Below are 22,727 nucleotides of genomic sequence, written 5' to 3' on the forward strand. Positions count from 1 at the left end.
CAGACCAAAGCAAGGATCCAGGAGTTTTTCTGGGGCTCCCACAGGGGTGCAGAGACTCAAGCACTTGGGCTATCTTCTGCTGCTTCCCCAGGCACATTAGCAAGGAGCTGGATCAAAAATTGAGCAGCTGGGACTTGAACCAGTGCCCATATGGGATACTGGCACTGCAGACAACTGCTTAACCTGCTGTGCCACAGCACTAAGCCAAACCAATCAATATTTAAAAAAAAATTATTTATTTATTTGAAAGGCAGAGAGAGAGAGAGATCTTTATCTGCTGGCTTACTCCCCACATGACAGCAATGGGCTGAAACCAGGAGCCAGGAACTCCATCAGGGACTCTTACATGGGTGGCAGGGGCCCAAGTACTTGAAACATCTTCCACTGCTCTCCCAGGCACATTAGCAGGGAGTTGAATTGCAAGCGGATCAGTAGGATACTGCTCATACGGGATGCAAGCATCCCAAGTGGTGGCTTAACCTGCTGCACCACCATGTTAACCCCTTGAATAGATATTTCTCCAGAGAAGACATACAAATGTCCAATAAGCCCATGAAAAGATATTTAACATCATGAGCTATGGAAAAATAAAAACCAAAACCACAAAAGATAGCATTTCAAGACCACTAGGATAGTCTCAAAGGATTAAAATTAAAAAAAAAAAAAGTGTTGACAAGGATGTGAAGAAATTAGGTCCTAAACAAAAACTCACAGGCAAATGTTCCTAACAGCTTTATTCACAACAGCTAACAGGTAGAAACAAGTCCACCTCCATTAGTGGATGAATGGATAAACAAAGTGATATTGTGATACAAAGGAGTATTTTTTTAGTTATGAAATTTAAATGAAGTATTGATATATGGGGCCAGCACTGTGGCATAGCATCCCATGTAGGCACTGGTTCGAGTCCTGGCTGCTCCACTTCCAATCCAGCTCTCTGCTATGGTCTAGGAAAGCAGTGGAAGATGGCCCAGGTCCTTGGGCCCCTGCACCCACGTGGGAGACCAGGAAGAAGCTCCTGGCTTCAGATCAGCGCAGCTCTGGCCGTTGTGGCCAATTGGCGGGTTAACCAGTGGATGGAAGATCTCTTTCTCTCTGTCTCTCCTTCTCTTTCTGTGTAACTCCATCTTCTTTTAAAAAAAGTATTGATATATACTACAACATGGATGAACCTTGAAAACATTATGCTAAATGAAATAAACAAGATAGAAAAGAACAAATATTGCTTGATTCTACTTACTTGAAATATCTACAGTAGGCAAATTTCTAGTGACAGAAAGTAGAGTGTGGATTTTAGAGCTGATATGAGGAGTTAATGGGGAATTATTGCTTAATGGGTACAAAAGTTCTGTTTGAGATCGTGAAAAATTCTGAAAATAGATCATGGTGATGGTTGCACAGCACTGTGAGTATAATTCACATCACCGAATTGTGCACTTAAAGTGGTTAAAATGAGGGCAGGAGCTTGGCTTAGTAGTTAAAATGCCTGCGTCCCATACATCACTGTAGTGCCTGGGATTTGAGTCCTGGCTCCACTCCTCATTCCAGCTTCCTGCTAAGGCACATCCCAGGAGGCAGCAGGTTGAGCAGTGGTCCCTGCCACTCACCTGAGACATTGAGGACTGAGTTCCAGGCTCCTGCCTGGTCCAGACTCAGCTGTTACTGCAGGCACTGGGGGGTGAATCACGGATGGGGCATGTTTCCCTTTCACAACAGCATAATACATCCATACATAATTGTAAGAGTTCTTCTTTACGAAATAGTTAAAATGGAAAAAAAATATATTTTACCCAAGCTAAAAAATAAAGAAAGGGCGAGGCCTAGGACCTGGTGATCCCTAAGTAGGTTGGTTATAAATTCCAAAACGGTCGCGCTGATCGTATTTATTAATAGTATCCCCTCATGCTCTCAAAGCCGTCTCAGTTAGAACAATAAATTACGTGGTCACCTAAGCTTTAAGAAGCTCTCATGCTGAGTGGTTCTGCGGGCATTAGGACCTGGAAAGGTTTTGTGATGACATCATCTCTGGAAAACTAAAAACCCCCGGCCTCCAGGGAATTTGAAAAGTGCAGGAGACATGTGCATCTCATATAGACACCCAGCTTCCAAGCAAGGATCATTTCAGCGGCAAACCACCTTGCCTTCAGGTTCTCAGAGCCGGTGACTAAGGGAAGGCAGAGGCAGAGCACGCGAGACGCAACCCGCCCCACCCTCCTCTGCCGCGCCACACTCAGCATGGCCGCCCGCGTCCCAGCGCAGGGCGCAGAGCCCCTCCCCTCGTGGACCCCCGGAGGGGCGGGCCCTGGGAAAGAAAACGAGCTTCAGCGGACCAATGGGGAGAGGAAGGGGCGGGGCCAGCTCGTCCTCGGGCCCTGGGCGGTGGGCTTGGCTTGTCCCGGCGGGCCGTGATGGCGTGGAGCGCCTGCCACGTTATCCCCGGCTTCTGCGGCTGGATTTTGCCCGGTGGTGTGCCACCGTCAGCGCTTCCGGGTTGAACTCCTGCTGAGCGGAGACCCCACCCTTGCGCCTCCTCTTCCCTGCCAGCGCCCGTCAAAGCTCTCTGGCCCCTCCCTCTCCTTTGAGATGACTCATCTCCCTTGTCCCAGCTCAGACACTGGCGGTGCCGAGTGGGGCCCGACACGGTTAAAGTAAAAACATTTTTTCTAATGATAAAAATACGTGCACGTCTTGGGAAATTAAGAAAGCTTAGTGGAAATAAAAATGATTCATTATCCCACTAAACAGAAACGACCATGATTAACCTTTGTCATTTCTTCGTTTTTGTGTGTATTATCTGTGTTGAATCAATTGGGACAATGCTATGTAAGTTATGTGTTGTTCCTTGCATGCTAAGTGGGCTTCTTTGTCATTCTAATTGAATGCATAAGATAAACTATTCCGAAGATGAGTATGTCATGGAAATTTTCGTATTTTCCCAGTGAGCGTTTAAACACTGAACGTGGAATACCTAGCTAGCCAATTGGAGGCGGAGCAGGTAGGTAAGGAGAAGGGAGAACTGGCTATTCCACAGTTACCTGCCCTTTGTAAAGTTGTTCCACAGTAATTACAAGATTTTAAAGCCTATGGGATTTTACAATGTTAGGGCTCTACAGCCCGTAAAATTTTGAGAATCATGACGTCTTGGACTGGGAAGAATCTTTGAAAAAACAAGCCAAAGGTTCTCCAAAATTAGGAAAACCAACAGCCCGAGCCTTGCCAAAGTCCTTTACATGAAGGATGTTACGTCTAACTAACTAGCTGTACTCATTCTCCCTCATCAAAACAGCTCCAACCAATCCTTACAATCTTGGAGTGCCCAATCCATCTCCCACATTTAATAGCTCTGAATAAATTGTATAGACCTAAGAAGAGAGGTAGCTTGTTTGCTCCAGGTCACTGAGTGGTGGAGCTGGAATTTGAATGCAGATTTCTTGAACCTCAGTATGGTGTTCTTTCCTTGGATACAAACTTCTTCCTAAAAATTAGCAGAAATAAAAGTATCAAGATCGGCATAAAATATTGGGGACAGGATATTAGCAGGTAATCCACCAAGAAGTTATGATTGGGCAAGAAAGCATAGAAGCAGATATGGCAAAAGGCTAGTGGTTCAATTATACTAACTATAAGCAATTATAATGAAAAAAACCCACAAATTAAAATTTCTTTTCATTCTGTTTCAAAGGTGGTAAGACAAAGACCATGGAAATTTTCTTTTTAAAATTAATTTTCTTTGAAGGCATAGAGATAGAGAGATAGGCAGAGAGTTTCTATTTGCTGGTTCACTCCCCAAATGCCTACAACAGGCAGCATGGGGTCAGGCTTAAGTCAGCAGCTGGGAACTCAATGTAGCTCTCCTGCATGGGCTACGGGAACTCAATTACTTGAGCCAGCACTGCTGCTTCCCAGGGTGCATCAGCAGAAAGCAGGGATAGGAAGAGAAGGGACTCAAAGTCAGGCACTTTGGTATAGGATGCAGGCAATCCAACTGAAATCTTAACTTTTAAGACAAATGCTCACCTTATGAAGTTTTTTTTTTTTTTTCGATTTCTGTATTTATTTGAAAGGCAGAGTTACAGAGAGGCAGAGGCAGAGAGAGAGAGAGAGAGAGAGAGAGAGGTCTTCCATTTGCTGGTTCACTCCCCCAATTGGCTGAAACAGCCAGAGCTGAGCCTAACCAAAGCCAGGAGCCAGGAGCTTCTTCTGTATCTCCCAGGTGGGTGCAGGGGCCCAAGCACTTAGGTCATCTTCCAGTGCTTTTCCAGGCCATAACAGAGAGCTGGATCAGAAGTGAGACTCGAACCAGTGTCCATATGGGATGCTGGCACTGCAGGCAGTGACTTTATCTACCATGCCGGCCCCTTATGAAGTTTTTTGATGTATAATTTTAAATATGTTACTATACAATGCTCAGAAAGGCATGGTAAAACAGGAAATACAGAGAAATAAAGATATGGCAAGCAATATTAAAAGCCTCAGAATGAAACCACCTAAGATTCTACTTCTTACGATAAATATCATAAGAAAGTAATATTTAATATAAAATATAAATATAATCTCTAATATCAAAAGCAAACCCTCTAGAGTTCAGTGACTTTTTTATAATTTTTTTTTTGAAGATATATTTATTTTACTTGTAAGTCACAGAGAGGAGAGGCAGAGAGAGAGAGAGAGAGAAAGAGAGAGAGAGGTCTTCCATCCATTGGTTCACTCCCCAGATGGCAGCAATGGCTGGAGCTGCACTGATCTGAAGCCAGGAGCCAGGAGTTTCTTCCAGGTCTCCTACACGGGTACAGGAGCCCAAGGACTTGGGCCATCTTTTACTGCTTTCCCAGGCCATAGCAGATAGCTGGATGGGAAGTGGAGCAGCCAGGACTTGAACCGGTGTCTGTATGGGATGCTGGTACTGCAGGTGGTGGCTTTACCCACTACACCACAGCGCTGGCCCCCAGTGACATATTTTTATGAAAGTATATTATAGGACAAAATTTTTAAAAAGGAGTATATTATACAGGGGCTGGCGCTTTGGCGTAGCGGGAAAGCAGTAGACGGACGGCCCAAGCGCTTGGGCCCCTGCACCCACCTGGGAGACCCAGAAGAAGCTCCTTGCTTCATATTGGCCCAGCTCCGGCCATTGTGGCCATTTGGGGAGTGAACCAGCAGATGGAAGACCTTTCTATCTCTCCCACTCATTGTCTGTAGCTCTTCCTTTCAAATAAATAAACAAAATCTTTTTTTTTTTTTTTATTCTTTTGACAGGCAGAGTGGACAGTGAGAGAGAGACAGAGAGAAAGGTCTTCCTTTGCCGTTGGTTCACCCTCCAATGGCCGCTGCGGCCGGCGCACCGCGCTGATCTGAAGCCAGGAGCCAGGTGCTTATCCTGGTCTCCCATGGGGAGACAAAATCTTTTAACAAAATCTTTTAAAAAAGAAAAAGTAGGGCCGGCGCCACGGCTCACTAGGCTAATCCTCCGCCTTGCGGCGCCGGCACACCAGGTTCTAGTCCCGGTCGGGGCGCCGGATTCTGTCCCGGTTGCCCCTCTTCCAGGCCAGCTCTCTGCTGTGGCCAGGGAGTGCAGTGGAGGATGGCCCAGGTGCTTGGGCCCTGCACCCCCATGGGAGACCAGGAAAAGCACCTGGCTCCTGGCTCCTGCCATCAGATCAGCGTGGTGCGCCGGCCGCAGCGCGCCGGCCACGGCGGCCATTGGAGGGTGAACCAACGGCAAAGGAAGACCTTTCTCTCTCTCTCTCTCTCACTGTCCACTCTGCCTGTCAAAAAAAAAAAAAAAAGTATATTATACAGGGGCCAGTGCTGTGGCGAAGCAGGTAAAACCACTGCCTGCAGGGCCAGCATCCTACATGAGTGTGGGTTTGAGTCCCAGCTGCTCCACTTCCGATCCAGCTCTCTGCTATGGCCTGGGAAAGCACTGGAAGATGACCCAAGTGCTTGGGCCCCTGCACCCACCTGGGAGATACAGAAGAAGCTCCTGGCTCCTGGCTTCGGATTGGTGCAGCTCTAGCTGTTGTGGCCATCTGGGGAGTGAACCATTGGGTGGAACATTTCTCTCTCTCTCTCTCTGCCTCTGCCTCTCTGTATCTCCGCCTTTCAAATAAATAAATAAATAAATAAATCTTTTTTAAAAAAAGAATATATTATACAGCCATGCAATAACATTTGCAATGTTTTTAATTAAATATATAACTATAGTTAAAGAGTATTATGATACTATTCTCCAGTAAGAATAATTCAGTAATAGGGGAAAACGTTGTGGAGCAGATGGTTAAGTTACTGTTTGAGATTCCTACATCCTATGTCTGAGTGCTCATCAGAGTCCCAGCCACCCTGCTTTCCACAGGAAGCAGTGGATGATGGTCCAAGCACTTGAGCCCCTGTCGCCCATATGGGATACCTGGATGGAGCTCCAGACTGGTCCGATCCAAGGCCAGGAGACAGGAGCCTCTTCTAGGTCTCCCAGGTTGGTGCAGGGGCCCAAGCACTTGGGGGCCATCTGGTACTGCTTTCCCAGGCTATAGCAGAGAGCTGGATGGGAAATGGAATAGCTGGGACCCGAACTGGCGCCCATATGGGATGCTGGCACTGCAGGTGGTGGCTTAGCCCACTATGCCACAGCGCCGGCCCCCTCTCTCTCCTTCTTATGGGCTCCTATGATCTTACTAAGCACTTGCATTTCCCTCTTGCAGCCTCTTTCATCATCCTTTTACCCTCTCTAGGGGGTTAGGTAATCCCCACCCACTCAGCCCAGCCCTGCAACAGCAGAAAGCTCCAGGTGAAGCACATGGTGGGGAGTCAGCGCCACCTCTTTCTGGCTTTTCCCAGGTAGCCAGTCCTTCTGCTCCTCTGCCGGGTTATGTGCTTTTTCCGTTTAAGTGTGACTTTTTAAATACCAAAACCACACCAAAATATAGAAGCAGAAATGTCCTACTGAATCTAAAATACTTTTCAGTTTGAGGGAGATTCATTTATACATTTTCACTTTAGTTATAAATTAGAACCTTTTGACACCACTTGGAAACTTTTTATAATAGGTGACCATAGAACTATTACTTTAAAGGACGTTCAGCTTGAGATCAAACACAGACTTCTAAAGGGCCTCCCTTTATTCTCGTGTTCCCTCAGGATTTCTCTGATGTGGTTGTACAGAGGGCTGGAACAGTTTCTTTCCTTCCTTCTTTCTTTCTTTTTTTTTTTAAAGGCTTTTAAAGAAGGTTAGATTGTAAAAATAAATCCAGAAAGGCAAGGTACCTCCATGCTTTTTTGGGAGATGCAAGATCCTGGAAAAATCTAAATCCACAGTTACATCTAGGAACTTAAAAAAAAAAAGATTTATTTATGTGAAAGGCAGAGTTAGAGAGTTAGAGAGAGAGAGAGAGAATCTTACATCCACTGGTTCACTCCCCAAATGGCCACCTGGGCCAGGCCAAAGCCAGGAGCCAGGAGCTTCATCCAGGTCTCCTGTGTGTGTGGCAAGGACCCAAGTACTTGGGTCATCTGCTGCTGGTTTCCCGGATGCATTATCAGGGAGCTGGTCTAAAAGTGGAACAGTTGGAACTCAAACAGGTACTTATATGGGATTCTGGCATAGCAGGCAGCGGCCCAATCAGCTGAGCTGCTACGCAGGCTCCCAGGAAATTGTTTTTCATATTTGAGAGGCAGAGAGACAGACAAACACAAACACACACGTAGACATATAGAGCGCTCCCATCTGCTGGCTCCCTTCCCAGCTGCCCACATCAGCTAGCACTGGAGGAGGTGGAAATGCAACACAGGTCTTCCTACACACAGCAGAACCCAACCCCTTGAGCCAGCACCTGCTGCCTCCCTGAATATGCATTGGCAGGAACCTGGAATTGGGTGCCAGAGCAAGGAATCAAACCCAGGCACTCCAGTATGACATCCTAACCATCCACTAGGCCAATTCCTGCCCCATAGGGACTTTTTAATATTCATTACTCCATTCAACATTTGAGGAAGCCCCATCATGTTCCATGATCTGTGTCAATGCTAAAGATACAAAGAAAATGAAGAATTTACTCTACAAGAACTCACAATCTAGTAGAAAAGATATACATGTGAACAAATAGTTATAGTACCCTGTGCTGAGGGCAGGAAAAATGGGATGTGGAGATATAGAGAAGGGACCCCAACATTCCTGTGAAGTGATTGGAAAAAACTACACAGGGAAGGTAACATTTGGCTTATATCTTGAAAGAGGAGTGGGATTTTCCTCAGTGAATGAGTAAAGAAAGTTCATCTTAGCAGAAAAACTTGCAGGTGTAAAAGCAAGGAGGTGGGTGAGATATGTGATATTATAACTGGAGAATGATAGGGTTTTATTTTGTCTGTGGGTAAGATTTGTTTTGAGAAGGGTGGGAAATGAGGCTAGACAGGTAGGCAGGAGCTGGAGAGTAGAGAATTTGGTACATTCTCTTTAGGGGTTTGGACTTAATCCTATAGGCCCCTAAAGGCAGCCACTAGCTACAGTGGTTATTTACATTTAAATTAGTTTACATTAAATTAAAATCCAGTTCCTAAGTCACACTAGTCAAGTTTCTTTTTTTTTTTTAATTTTTTTTTTGACAGGCAGAGTGGACAGTGAGAGAGAGAGACAGAGAGAAAGGTCTTCCTTTGCTGTCAGTTCACCCAGAGATACAGAGAGTGAGAGAGCTCCCACGCCCTGGTTCACTCCCCGGATATCTCCAACAGATACAACTGGACTGGACCAAAGCTGGAGCTGGGAAGTCAATCCAGGTCTCCCATGTGGATGGCAGGAACCCAACTACTTGAGCTATCACTGTGACACAATGTCAGAAAACTGGTCCACTCAGCAAGCCAATCACTGACACTGGAATGGTGGAAGAAAGTAGTCTTATTTTGCAACAGGCAGAGCAGGGAGTCAGGCAGTTGTTGCACAATCCCCTGACTCCACAAGGGATTAAGAGTGGTGAGTCTTACAAAGCTGGGGCTGAACAGAGTGTGATCAGTTCCTGTGCAGGTCTCTGGTTGGGCCACAGTGCTTGTGACCTTTCTGTGATTGGTCAGTGATACAAGGCCAGTGTGTTTCTTTTGTAATAGCAAAGTGGCTCTGGATTGAGTTCTAAGGTAAATGGGGGATTGTTTTGTGTGATCAGGCCCTGAGAGTTCCTGTGAAGCACTCAGAATGCAGTCTAGCATTGGTAGGTGAACTGTAGAGGTGATAATTGAATTATTTTTCTTTCAATGCTTACTTATTTGTTTTCATCTACTTGAAAGGGAGAATGAAAGTGAGAGCAAGATCTTCCATCTGCTGGTTCACTCCCCAATGCCCACAACATTCAGGGCTGGTCCAGGCCAAAGCCTGGATCCAAGAACTCCCACGTGGGTGGCAGGGACACTTCCGGTTCCCTGTTGAGCTGCAGTGATTTCCCCAAGGTGGGGGGTCTTAATTTTTTTTTTTAGAGATTTATTTATTCATCTGAAAGTCAGAGTTACACACAGAAGGAGGGGCAGAAAAGAGAGAGAGAGAGGTCTTTCATCTGCTGGTTCACTCCCCAGTTGGCCACAACAGCTTGAGCTGCACTGATCCAAAGCCAAGAGTCAGGAACTTCTTCTGGGTCTCCCACGCAGGTGCAGGAGCCCAAGCACTTGGGCCATCTTCTACTGCTTTCCCAGGCCATAGCAGAGAGCTGGATCAGAAGTGGAGCATCCAGGTCTCAAACCAGTGCCCATATGGGATGGGCCACTGCAGGTGGCGGCTCTACTTGCTACACCACAGCACTGACCCCAGGGGTCTTAATGTTTAGAGGCCCAGAGACAAAATAAGTCAGAGAAGCTACAGAATGATGGCCATGCAAGGATCTCTGGTTACACAAATTTGGAAGTGTTCTTCGGGGAATCTCATATTCCTTTACAACACTTAACACCATTAGCAGAGCTGGGCATCATTCATATCCACTCTAATACACTCATGGCTATTTCTAAATTGTTCTTATCAATGTATGTTAATTTCACCTCTGTTTGAGTTTATTATTCCTGATCTTTTAAAATATTTGAATCCTGCACTTTTCTACAAAGAACTAGCTGTCCGTATTTTCCTTCTTTTCCCCATTCCCTTACCTTCTCCAGCTCTCAGTGCATGAACCACACAAAAATGGATTTACATCTTGCCGGATCGCATTTACCTGGACTAGGCAAGGAAGGACACTGTCTGGCCTAGTCAAATCTGTCCTTTTGCAAACCTAGAGTCACAGGCCTATGGGACAGAAGGAGTACAAGCACTGAACAAGACAGCTCACCATTTATATTATGACCTCATTTTAACTAGGTACTATATTCCTGATCCTTTTTCTCATCAGTGAAATGGGTACAATATGCCTTAGCCTCACAGTTATTGGATATATTGAATGAATTCATACACCTGAAAAGAGCTTACCTAGAACATCCTAAGCACTTAATAGCTTATTTTTAAAAAAATATTTATTTTATTTATTTGAAAGGCAGAGTTACAGAGAGGTAGAGACAGAGAGAGAGAGGTCTTCCATTCTCTGGTTTACTTCCAAGATGGCCACAACGCAGGAGCTGCCTCCTGAAACCAGGAGCTTCTTCTGGGTCTCCCATATGGGTGCAGGAGCCCAAGGACTTGGGCCATCTTCTACTGCTATCCCAGGCCATAGCAGAGAGCTGGATGGAAAGAGGAGCAGCTGGGACTAGAACCGGTGCCCAAATGGGATGCCTGCACTTTGGGCCAGGGCTTTAACCTGCTGCACCACAGCTCTGGCCCTGTTAATAGCTTATTTTTTTTTACCTTAAAAGTTCACTTCTAAAATCCCAGTAACTTTTATTGGGCAATAGGCAACCATTCTAGTGGAGGAGCTGTGACTTGTCTGTCATTTTTCCAAGAAGAATTAATTGCCATTTCTGTGTGTCATTCCAACACTTTGCACAATTCTACTATTTCACCTGTAATATTGTAATTGTTACTATCTCTTCCTCATATTTGAGTGAGTTCCTCAAGGGTTGAGATCCTGTCTGATTAATTCATTCCAGCATCTAAGCCAACATCTGGAGATATGACTTCTAATCTCCACTAAAGAGCTGATTGATTCTGTGTGAACCTTTATGACTTTATGTTGCCTCATAATTGAAAAAACTGCCTTTTACTGAATGACCACTATGTGTAAGGCATATATGCTTGGCTTTATGCTCGGGAACTGTGAACTTGTCTCTTTTTTTTTAAAAATAAGATTTTTATTTATTTTATTTGAGAGGTAGAGTTACAGACAGTGAGGGGGAAAGACAGAGAGAAAGATCTTCCTTCTGCTGGTTCATTCCCCAAATGGCCGCAACGGCTAGAGGAGCTGCACCGATCCGAATCCAGGAGCTTCTTCCCATTCCCCCATGTGAGTGCAGGGGCCCAAGGACTTGGGCCATCTTCTACTGCTTTCCCAGGCCACAGCAGAGAGCTGGATTGAAAGAGGGGCAGCTGGGACTAGAACTGGCTCCCATATAGGATGCAGGTGCCCCAGGCGGAGTATTAGCCTACTGTGCCATGTCGCTTGTCTCTTTAGATAGGGTTCTCCAGGGAACCAGAACCACTAGGATGGGGCAGGTGGGAAGAGAAACAGATGGTAAAAAACTGGCTAATGTGAAGTCCCCATATCTGCAGTGTGAATCAGCAAGCAGGAGGCTGAGAACAGCTAACGGTGTAGTTCCAGTCTCAGTCCAAAGGTTTGAGAGCCATGAGGACTGACAGTATAGTCCCATTGTAAAGACTGATAGACTAGAGACTCCTGGAGCACTGATGTTTGAGTTCAAGTTAGAAGGCAGGGAAATATTGATGTTTTCTGTTCAAAAGCAGTCAGGCAAAAATAATCCCCCATTTTAAAAAATGCATTTTTATTTATTTGAAAGGCAGAGTGACATATTGAAGTGGGTGGGGGAGATATCTTCCATCCTCTGGTTCACTCACAGATGACCTTAATAACTGTGACTGGTCCAGGCTGAAGCCATACACTTGGCACTCCATCCAGGTATTTGGAAGGAGAGCAGCTGGGACAAGAACCAGCGCTCCGATATGGGATACCAGCATTGTAGGAGGCAGCTTACAGTGCCAGCCACAAGAATTCTCTCTTGACTTGGAACTGCAGCTTTTTTATTCTAGTTAGGGCTTCAGCTGATTGGAAGAGGACCACCACATTAGGGTAGGCAATCTGCTTCACTCAGATTACTGCGTGTTAATCTCACCTCCAAAATATCCTCACAGAAACATCTAGAATAATGTTTGATCTAGTATCTGGCCACCCTTTTGCCTAGTGAAATTGACACCTAACATTAACCATCATATTTTCCTAGTAACTCTGCCCCAGAGGGGAGAAGGGCTATCTTTGGAGTGGGGTGTGGTGCATAGATTTTATCTGCTTAGTTCTTGGTAACTCTTCGGAATCTCATAGGAAGGATTGATAACACATCAGGATAGGGAACTTGGCAGGAATTCTGACAACAAACCAAAGTCTTTATTATTGTATTATTGAGGTCTCATTCATATTTACCAGTTTTCCTTGCCAACAATAACAGCAGCAGAAACAATAACTGCGTATTTGTTATTTGATGCTGACTTTATGTGCTCATGTGCTTCCTTTATACCAGAGTTTATGCATATCTATCTCTAGCTTGAATTCCTTGTTGCTTTATAATCATTTGCTTATAACCTGGCCTCCCCCACTAATACCCAGGTGCCACTCAAGGGCAAGGACCATCTCTGTATTCACAAGGTTCTACCAAAGAACTGGCACAAAGGACTGGCTAAGTAAATGGTTGATGTATGCAGAGCAAGTAAATGAATGAGTGCAGTGACGTCTCATGTGAGCAGGGGTGTGTCAGGGTGAAAACAAGACCGACTTTGAAACTCAGTTCTGCCTCATTTGATTGATCCCAGACAAATCTTAACTCCTGGACGAGTTCCTTAACTACATCATTCCTCCATATCTGTATGTGTAAAGTCAAGTAATCATATCTCCCTAGCAGGCTTGCTGTGGGGAAATAAAGAGATTCACTGAGCATATGCATTGCACAAAGTGATCACTGGTAAAAGGCAGTTATTCTCAGTTATTTTGAGGCTACTAAAAGTCAGAAAGGTTCATTTATGCTCAATCAGCTCTTAAATCGAGGTTATACGTTAGATCCTCACATCCTGTGCTAGATGCTGGGATATATTTATCAGACAGGATCTCAGTCCTTCAGGAACTCAGTCAAACGTGGGGAAGAGACGGTAACAATATTTAGTACGGTGAGTGAAATAGCAGAATTGTGTGCTAAGTAAGTACTGGCGTGATAACGCAGAGATGGTCATTAATTCTGCCCGGACAAACAGCAGTGAAGGTGACACTTGAACAGTGAGGGCGGAGTCTGCGAGGATTCCTAGAGTCGCAGGAGCTGCCGGAACCAAGGTGCTGCGGGAGTGGAATGAGTGTCGGTCGTATATTGTTACCGGACCTGATCAAGGCCGGCAGCGATTACAGACGTCCCGGAATCGCGGCTGTTGGCGCGGACCTTCGGTTTCCACAGCTAAGAGGTCGCAGCAGGAAAGGATGAGCGGAACCCTGGGAAAGGTAACGTAGATTCCACGCACGCAGGGCGAGGGGGTGGTGATGGGGAGCAAAACGAGGAGGTGGCGGCACGCAGACATCCGGGCATGAGAGACCGGAGGCGGAGAAGACCTTTCCCAGCAGCCCTTGCGGTGCCTGACATTAGAAGGGGCTGAGCCACCTTCTCTTAACGCTGGGTGTACTGGCCGTCTGGCCCAGGCCACGCCCAGTCCACTTGCCACCCTGGCCATCTAGTGCCTGGGGAGGGGAGACCCCCACAGTGGGGATCTCGACACGATGATGTGGTCCCTGTTGAACAACATGACCTTGGCCGGGTCATTTTATCTTGTTTGGTCATCAACCTACAAATTTCTTCTAAAAATATTCTGATTTTGGGATGCGAAACTACCTGGTGATAAAGGAAGGATAATAATGTACCACAGTTCAACTTCCAGATCCTTACTAAGCAACTGCCAAAACTGTATGACCCACCATAGTATATGCATTTCTCCAGCTTCCTCTGGCCTCTAGAAAGATTTCAATTGTGCTGTTTGGGTTGTAGCATGCTGCTTAGATTAATGAGTAACTTTAGCAATTTCTGTTAAATTCTATTAAAAAGTGCCTTTTCCCATTTCTCACCACCAATCTGAAGCTCAGCTCAGGAACTTTTTTTTTTTTTTTTTTTGACAGGCAGAGTGGACAGTGAGAGAGAGAGACAGAGAGAAAGGTCTTCCTTTGCCGTTGGTTCACCCTCCAATGGCCGCCGCGGCCGGCGCGCTGCGGCCGGCGCACCACGCTGATCCGATGGCAGGAGCCAGGAGCCAGGTGCTTTTCCTGGTCTCCCATGGGGTGCAGGGCCCAAGCACCTGGGCCATCCTCCACTGCACTCCCTGACCACAGCAGAGAGCTGGACTGGAAGAGGGGCAACCGGGACAGAATCCGGCGCCCCAACCAGGACTAGAACCCGGTGTGCCGGCGCCGCTGGGTGGAGGATTAGCCTAGTGAGCCACGGTGCCGGCAGGAACTGTCTTTTCAAAAAACCTTTCTGACCAGTCTGGCTAAAGAGCCTGTTTATCTTTGGAACTCCTAGCTGTGTTATCTTTTGGGACCTATTTGTATGAAGTCTTGGAACCATCCTTGCTTCAGCTTGTCTAGAGGTGTTAGTTAATACTTTACATTTATAAGGATTTTGCATACAAGGTTCCATCTCTTGCTAGCTGTCTGACCTCCGTACTTCAGTGCTGTCTGTAAAATGACACCTACCACGTGGAATCGTTGCAAAGATTACAGAGGATAATGTATGTATCAGTACTTTGTAAGGTGTGAAGGATGGTACAAATAAGGATATTGTTGTTATTCTTTAACTAATAAACTGCTTGTGTTTGCATGACTTCATTTGATCTTCATAATATTATGAGGTAATCCTGGCAGACACAAGGTGAGGAAATAGAAGCCACTGGCACAGTGTCTGATTTATTATAGGTCTCAAATATTCTACTGTCTTGAATGCATAAATCAGATAAAGCCTTGCTTTATTTAGTATCTCTCTAATTTAAGAATAACTTGATTTTCCTCATATGTGAAATGACAAATGAAAATCTTTCCTGACTTTCCCAGATGTCCTTTCTTTCTTTGGTGACCCAATGCATTGATCTCACAATGCAATGTAATAAATAATTTGCACATGTACCTTCCTCATCAGAAAAATTTGAGGGTAAGCAGCTGTTTTCTCTGTCTATATGTACCTAGCCCATGATGTATTTGGCCTAATGTAGGTACCTGTTAAATGTTGAATGAATAAATGAATGAGCAGATGTTGACATTACATGGTAGGTACATAGTAGAGCTAGGACTAGCACTTATTTTTTTTTTTTAAGATTTATTTATTTATTTGAAAGGCAGAGTTACAGAGAGGCAGAGAGAGAGAGAGAGAGAGAGAGGTCTTCCATCTGCTGGTTCACTCCCCAGATGGCCACAATAGCTGGAACTGCACCGATCCAAAGCAAGGAGCCAGGAGCTTCTGGATCTCCCATGCAGGTGCAGGGGCCCAAGGACTTGGGCCATCTTCTACTGCTTTCCCAGGCCATAGCAGAGAGCTGGATTGGAAGTGGAGCAGCCGGGACTTGAACCGGCACCCCTAGGGGATGGCAGCACTCAGCCCTAGGATTAGAACTTCTTCTTCTTCTTCTTCTTTTTTTTTTTTTAATTTGATAGGTAGAGGTTTTTTTTTTTTTTTTTTTTTTTTAAAGATTTTATTTATTTATTTGAGAGGTAGAGTTACAGACATTGAGAGGGAGAAACAGGGAGAAAGGTTTTCCTTCCATTGGGCACTCCCCAAATGGCTGCAACAGCTGGAGCTGTGCCGATCTGAAGCCAGGAGCCAGGTGCTTCTCCTGGTCTCCCATGGGGTGCAGGGCCCAAGCACTTGGGCCATCCTCCACTGCCCTCCCGGGCCACAGCAGAGAGCTGGATTGGAAGAGGGGCAACTGGGACTAGAACCAGCGCCCATATGGGATGCTGGCACTGCAGACAGAGGATTAACCAAGTGAGCCTCAGTGCCTGCCCCTGAACTAGAACTTCTAACTTATAAACCTTTCCTTAGGACCCTAAGAAATTTTGCCTACAAATCATCTCAGACTTTACATGGGTGAGAAGCCCAGCTTTTCTGGAATAAAGCTGGATGGAGCCAGTACTACTGGGTTAACAGAAGTAGTACAGCAGGGTAGATCTGGATAAGACTCGAATGTTGATACTATCAGACCTCAGAAAACTTATCAGTTGATCAAGATGGCAGGATGGTGTCTCGAGAAATCACAATGCACCAGGGAGTGGGTAATGATTCCCCTGTTGAGTTGTTTTGCACAGAAAATGCTTCGTACTCATATCTGGATTTCACCCACACTGAAATGATTGTTATTTTCTCAGGGATTACCATAGCCCTGAACCACGAGGCTGTGTTAGGGGAGGGCTGGTGATCACTGAAGGTATGCCAGGTTGTGTCTAATATAGCAGCCTGGAAGGTGAAGCCCTGAAGACTGATCTCAGGGATAGCAGGATGTTTCCAGGTGGAAATATCGAAGGCCACAGTGCAGCAGGGCTCATGTGAAGAAAACGCAGTGAGGCCTGAAGTAAGAGACAAACAACAGGCATGAAAAGATGTGAACCAGGAGGAACCTACTTCAGAGGGCCTGGGAGGGCAGAGTGTCCCGAAGTCCAGGAAAATTGACTTTCCCATAAGCCTTGGAGAACAAGGATTTACTTCTGTTTTGTTCATAGGTTTTTTTTAAAGATTTATTTATTTAAAATGCAGACTTACAGAGAGGGAGGGAGGGAGGGAGGGAGGGAGGGAGGAAGGGAGAGAGAGAGAGAGAGAGAGGTTTTCCATCCGCTGGTTCACTCCCCAGATGGCTGCAACGGTTGGAGCTGAGCTGATCTGAAGCCAGGAGCCAGGAGCTTCTTCCAGGCCTCCCATGTGGGTGCAGGGGCCCAAGGATTTGGGCCATCTTCTACTGTTTTCCTAGGCCATAGCAGAGAGCTGGATCAGAAGTGGAGCAACTTGTACTTGAACCAGTGCCCACATGGGATGCCAGCACTGCAGGCAGCAGCTTTACCCACTCTACGACAGTGCTGGCCACTTGTTCATAGTTTTGTCATCAGCACCTGTCACATCCCAAGGTGCATATATTTTTTAACAACTGAGGATTGAATAATCACCCCACCATTATCATGACTACTACAAATTTAACCATTAATAATGTACCTTGAACTTGGAAGCCCTTTTTCTATATTGTCTAGTTTAATTGTATGAACAATTCAGTGGGGTAAATATTTTTATAACCTCTTTAGAGATAAGGAAATGAGGTTTAAAGAGATTAATTTGATTAGTAAATATTTGTTGAGCACCTGATATGTGCCACAGTGTATGCTAGATGCTGGGATGTGGCAGATTTCTCTCTTTGCGGAGCTTGTTAAGAGAGGAACTTTTTTATTCATGTTATTTGAAAGGTACACACACACACACACACACACACACACACACAGAATTATTTTCCATTTTCTGATTCACTCCCCAAGTGCCCACAACAGCTAGAGCTGGGCCAGGCCAAAGCCAGGGTTGTAGAACAAACACTATCTGGGTTTTCCATGTAGGCGGTGGGGGCTCAAGTACTTGAGCCATCACCCACTGCCTCCCAGGATGGACTGGAAGCAGAGGGAAGACTTGAACTCAGACACTCTGTGTGGTATGTCGTCTCATGAGTGGCTGCCTGACTTGCACCATACCACCTGCCCCAGACAGGCTAATGAAACATGTAGCTACTTAACTAAGCATGGTAAGAGCCACAAAGAAAGATTCAGGGTTTTTTGTTTGTTTGTTTGTTTTTAGTGTGTAGCAGCAAGACCCTAGCAAGTCTGAGTTGGTCAAGAAAGTTTTCTTGAGGATATTACATGACTAAGACTTGAAGAACAAATAGGGTTGAGATAGGGAAAAAATATTCCAGGCAAGAAGAGCAAGTGCAAAGGCCCTGAAATGAGAACACACTTGGAGCTACAGGGATCCAGAGGAAGCTGGGAGGGACAGAAGCAGTGGGGCTTATCTCAAGGGAAAGTGTGCAAAGAAGTAGGATGGGGTGAACTGGGGAGATGGGAAGGGCTTGGTGACCAGACGGATTATAAAACTTAGTTTAGTTCTGGAGTAAGTTAGTGAATTGGATTTAGTCTAGCTCAACTGGCCTAGAAATGCCATCTGGCAGTTGTGATGGGTGGCCAGGAGTTTAAGAAACGTGGTGTTTAATTCACATACCATAATACTCACTCTTTTGAAGTTAACGATTCAGTGGTTTTTAGTACATATACAAAACTAGGCAGCCATTACTACTGTCTGGTTCCAGAGTACTTTCATCATCCCCAAAAGAAATCCTTTACCCTTAAGCTGTCATTCCTCAGTCCCTTGTCTCTCAAGCCCTTAGCAAACACTAGTCTGCTTTCTGTCTATGGATTTGTCTATTTAGTCATCTCATATACATGTAGGTCAAGCCATTGTTAAGTGATTACCAAGGGTTGTATAGCCAGTGTCGGGGGAACGGATGGTCACACCCAAATCTGTGTAATTATAAAGCCTGCCTGTGCTCATAACTGCCATGAGGATCCCATGCACACAAACGATATCAACAGGAACACGTTCAGATGATTGTGGCCAGAGAAAATTTGGAAACAAAAACAATTTTTTAAATAAGGAAAAAAATACCCAGAGGCAATCATCGTTGGCTTCAAATACTTCAAGGGCTGGTATGAAAAATAAGACCGAACTTACTCTGTGTCATCCCAGAGTAGGGGCCTAGACTTACTCCATGGAGGTTATAGGGATATCCGTTTTGGTTTTCTAGGTGGAAAAACTTTCAGATCATTAGAAGGGTCTGAAAAGATTTCAGTTCTGGACAGGGGAGGCATTTAAGTAGCAGATGAACCATTGTGGCCAGGGGGCTAGCATTGGCCCTGTGTGTGAGAAGGATAGTGGTAGACACTGACTGAGGCCCATGAGGAGAACTGGAAACTTCTGACAGATGAACCCAGGCAGGAACTCGACAACACCCTTGAAAACAAGGATGCCTCAGATAGAAGTAACCTCCTTTGCAAGAACTGGAATACAGTTCAAGGTGTGGCTCAGCCCCTTAAAGAAAACAAGAGCTGCTGTGTAATGGCAGAACTTGTTTGCAACAGCAGTAAAGGGTGGTGAGAAGAGCCCCAGTTGTGGGGTTCTTGGGAATAGCACTTATTAGCTATGTGCTTTGGGCACATTAATTCACATTTCTGAGCTTTAGCTTCCTTGTGGAATGGTTGTGAGGCATAAAGGAAGATGATGTTTGGCACATAGTAGGTGCTCAACAAATGGTAAGATTATTGAGGATATCATTATTAGCACACGAATGTCACTGTATAAGTTAATATCACTCTTTTGAGAGGCAATGTGGCAGAGTGGAAAACATGGACTTCAGATTCAGGCAGACTGCTTTGAATTCCTGGAACCTCTTACCAAACTTATAACTTCAGGGAATTTATGTAAACCTGTTTTTTAAATTTGTGAAACAAAAGCATTTACCTCAATATTGCCTCTATCAGAGGACTGGTATAAAGATTAATTGAAATAGATGCTGGCGGCATCTGCCTGCAGTGCTGTTGACCCATATGGGTACCAGTTTCTTTCCTGGCTGCTCCTCTTCTGATCCAGCTCTCTGATATGGCCTGGGAAAGCAGTTGAAGATGGTCCAGGTGGTAGGGACCCTGCACCCGAGTGGGAGACCTGGAAGAAGCTTCTGGTTTCTGGCTTCAGATCACCCCTGCTTCCGGCTATTGTGGCCATTTGGGGAGTGAACCAGCAGATGGAAGACCTTTCTGTCCGTCTCTCCCTCTCTCTGTCTGTAACTCTGCCTCTCAAATAAATAAATAAATAAATAATATCTTTTTAAAAAAGAAAAGATTAATTGAAATAGCATGTATAAAGTGCTTAATACAAAGGATGTACTAAATAAATAGTAGTAACAATGCTATTTTAAATAATATCTATTAATATACAAGTATGTTTGGTCAATATTAATAAAACAGTTCTGAGTTGCTTGCCTCAAAGGCCCCTGACCCACTGCTCTTCCCCTGCCCCCAAGCAGGCTTGGGTGTCTGAAGCTACCACACACTAGAGGTTTTGCCCCATGGCTGTGTGCTTTGGTAGCCTTGCTGTCCTTTCTTGGTTCTGGGCTCTGGAGCTCGTCAGCCAAGTATTGTTATAACCCACTGCTGCAACTGTGTCCTCATTCATCCGTTCATCGGTGTCAGCGCCCTCCTCTCACCCTTGCAGAGCCAGAGCCGCTCTTCATTTGCTGTCTGGGGGGAGGGGTTGGGGTGGGATTTATGAGTTAGTCCCAAAATAGACTAATAGACTACTTTTGTCCTGACAGGTAATGCCAGGCATTGCAGGGGAGAGGCTGGGCATTGCAGGGGAGAGGCCGGGCATTGCAGAGGAGAGGCTGGGCACCTTTCCCAGAGCTCAAAGGGAGAATTCACACCACGATTTGAATATCTTTCAGAAAGTTGTCAACCCTTAAGTCTAGCTTTAAGATAATTAAATCCCTAGCTAGATACTTGGAAATCGGGACAATTAAAATGAGGAGAAAGCTGTCTTATCCAGATTTTTCTTCCCTTTCAGTACCTCTTATATATGAGTTGACCCATTTAAAAACATATTCTGTTAACTCTGACTTCTGTTCTTTTTGTCATGGTTAACAGATCTTGGGCCTGGAGTACCCTGGAGTCACCTGCCCTAACTTCAGATACGTGGTCAGTGGTGGGGGAGCCAGCCTGAGCTGTCCTGGGGCTCCCAGTTCCCAACTCTGTCTTTTATGCTGGCCATTGTTAGGTTAAACATTATACACATACTGTATAAAGTTTTTTAGCATCTGACTTAATTGTTCTTTTTAGGATTGTTTTACACACTTTGCCTTTTCTTCTGTCTATTCACATCCTTATGGGCAAAATTTTTATTGATTTATTTGAAAAGCAGAGTGACAGGTAGAAGAAGAGACAGAAATCTTCATCTAGTAGTTCACTCCCCAAATGAATGCAACAGCCAGATCTGGGCCAGGCTGAAACCAAGAGCCAGGTATTCTCTCCTAGTCTTCCACCTGGATGGCAAGGGCTCAAGTACTTGGGACATCCTCTGCTGCCTTCCCAGACACATCAGCAGGGAGCTGGGTTAGAAGCTGAGCAGCTAAGACTTGAACTGTTGCTCTGACATGGGATAATGGTCTGGTAAGCGCCAGCCTAACCTGCTGTGCCACAATGCTAGACCCCTCCTGCCTGATTTCCTAAACATTAACCCTTTATTTTATGAGAGAGAAAGTATAAAATGGGGGGAAATTATGTTCTTTGAAGTCAGAGAAACCCAAGATCCTATGCTAATTTTGGTAGTACTATGTATCACTTGGGGTAGATAACTTAATTTGCTTTTTCAGCTATAAAGTGGGGATACTAATACTTTGTAAGGATATTGTGATTTAAACACATGGTAGGAACTGAACAAAATAGTTGTGAATGCTTAATAAATGGTAGCAGTGATTATCATTTGTTCACTTATTTCTTTTATTTATTTATTTATTTATTTATTTTGACAGGCAGAGTTAGACAGTGAGAGAGATAGACCGAGAGAAAGGTCTTCCTTTTCCGTTGGTTCACCCCCCAAATGGCCACTATGGCTGGCTCGCTGTGGCCGGTGCGCTGCGCCGATCCGAAACCAGGAGCCAGGTGCTTCTTCCTGGTCTCCCATGCAGGTGCAGGGGCCCAAGCACTTGGGCCATCCTCCACTGCCTTCCCGGGCCACAGCAGAGAGCTGGACTGGAAGAGAAGCAACCGGGACAGAACCGGCGCCCCAACCGGGACTAGAACCTGGGGTGCCGGCCCTGCAGGCAGAAGATTAGCCTAGTGAACCACGTGCCAGCCTTGTTCACTTATTTCTAATCATTTATTTACAAAACAAACCTTGAATGAGTGTCCAACAGTGTACCTGTGAGGAATATGACATGACCCTTTGCCCCTGGAGATCTCTTGGTTTAGCAAAGGGTCCTTGGGTGATATTAACAGTTTCTGTGATCTTCTGAAGTAGTATGCAGACTTTGTCTATCCATGCCTTTATGTATTTATCTAGGAAAAGAATTTATGACTTTGATCGGCTCCTTAGTTACATGTGTAACACTGAAAAGCTAAGAACTTTTCCTGGCTGTCTTTACCTGGATTTCCTGTTGTATGTGCTGTTGTTCATGCTACCTAAATATTTTTTTAAAAGAAGATTTATTTATTTGAAAGGCAGAGTTACACACACACACACACACACACAGAGAGAGAGAGAGAGAGAGAGAGAGAGAGGCAAAGACAGAGAGACAGAGAGATCTTCCATCTTCTGGCCATTTCAAATGTCCACAACAGCTGGGGTGTTGGCCAGGCCAAAGCCAGGAGCCTAGAACTCTATCCTGTTCACCAACATGGATGGCAGGGGCCCAAGCACTGGGCCATTCTCCACTGCCTTTCCAGGTACATTAGCAGAGAGCTGGATCAGAAGTGGAACATTGGGATTCCAACCAGCTTCTCAAATGGGATGCCAGTGTTGCA

General features: G+C 45.3%; 1 protein-coding gene across 1 annotated transcript in view; it reads left to right on the plus strand.

The window, feature by feature from the left end:
• The first annotated feature begins 2,408 nt into the window (after positions 1–2,408).
• MRPL48 (mitochondrial ribosomal protein L48) overlaps positions 2,409–22,727 on the plus strand; it is an 85,297-nt gene continuing 64,978 nt past the window's right edge. Inside the window, exons 1-2 of the mRNA XM_089305770.1 lie at positions 2,409–2,476; positions 13,415–13,601. Coding sequence (XP_089161896.1) covers positions 2,409–2,476; positions 13,415–13,601 — 255 coding nt within the window. The remainder of the gene's footprint in view (positions 2,477–13,414; positions 13,602–22,727) is intronic.

This window comes from Oryctolagus cuniculus, chromosome 1, assembly GCF_051225735.1.
Source record: "Oryctolagus cuniculus isolate XC-2025 breed Fujian yellow rabbit chromosome 1, ASM5122573v1, whole genome shotgun sequence".
Lineage (NCBI taxonomy): Eukaryota > Metazoa > Chordata > Mammalia > Lagomorpha > Leporidae > Oryctolagus > Oryctolagus cuniculus.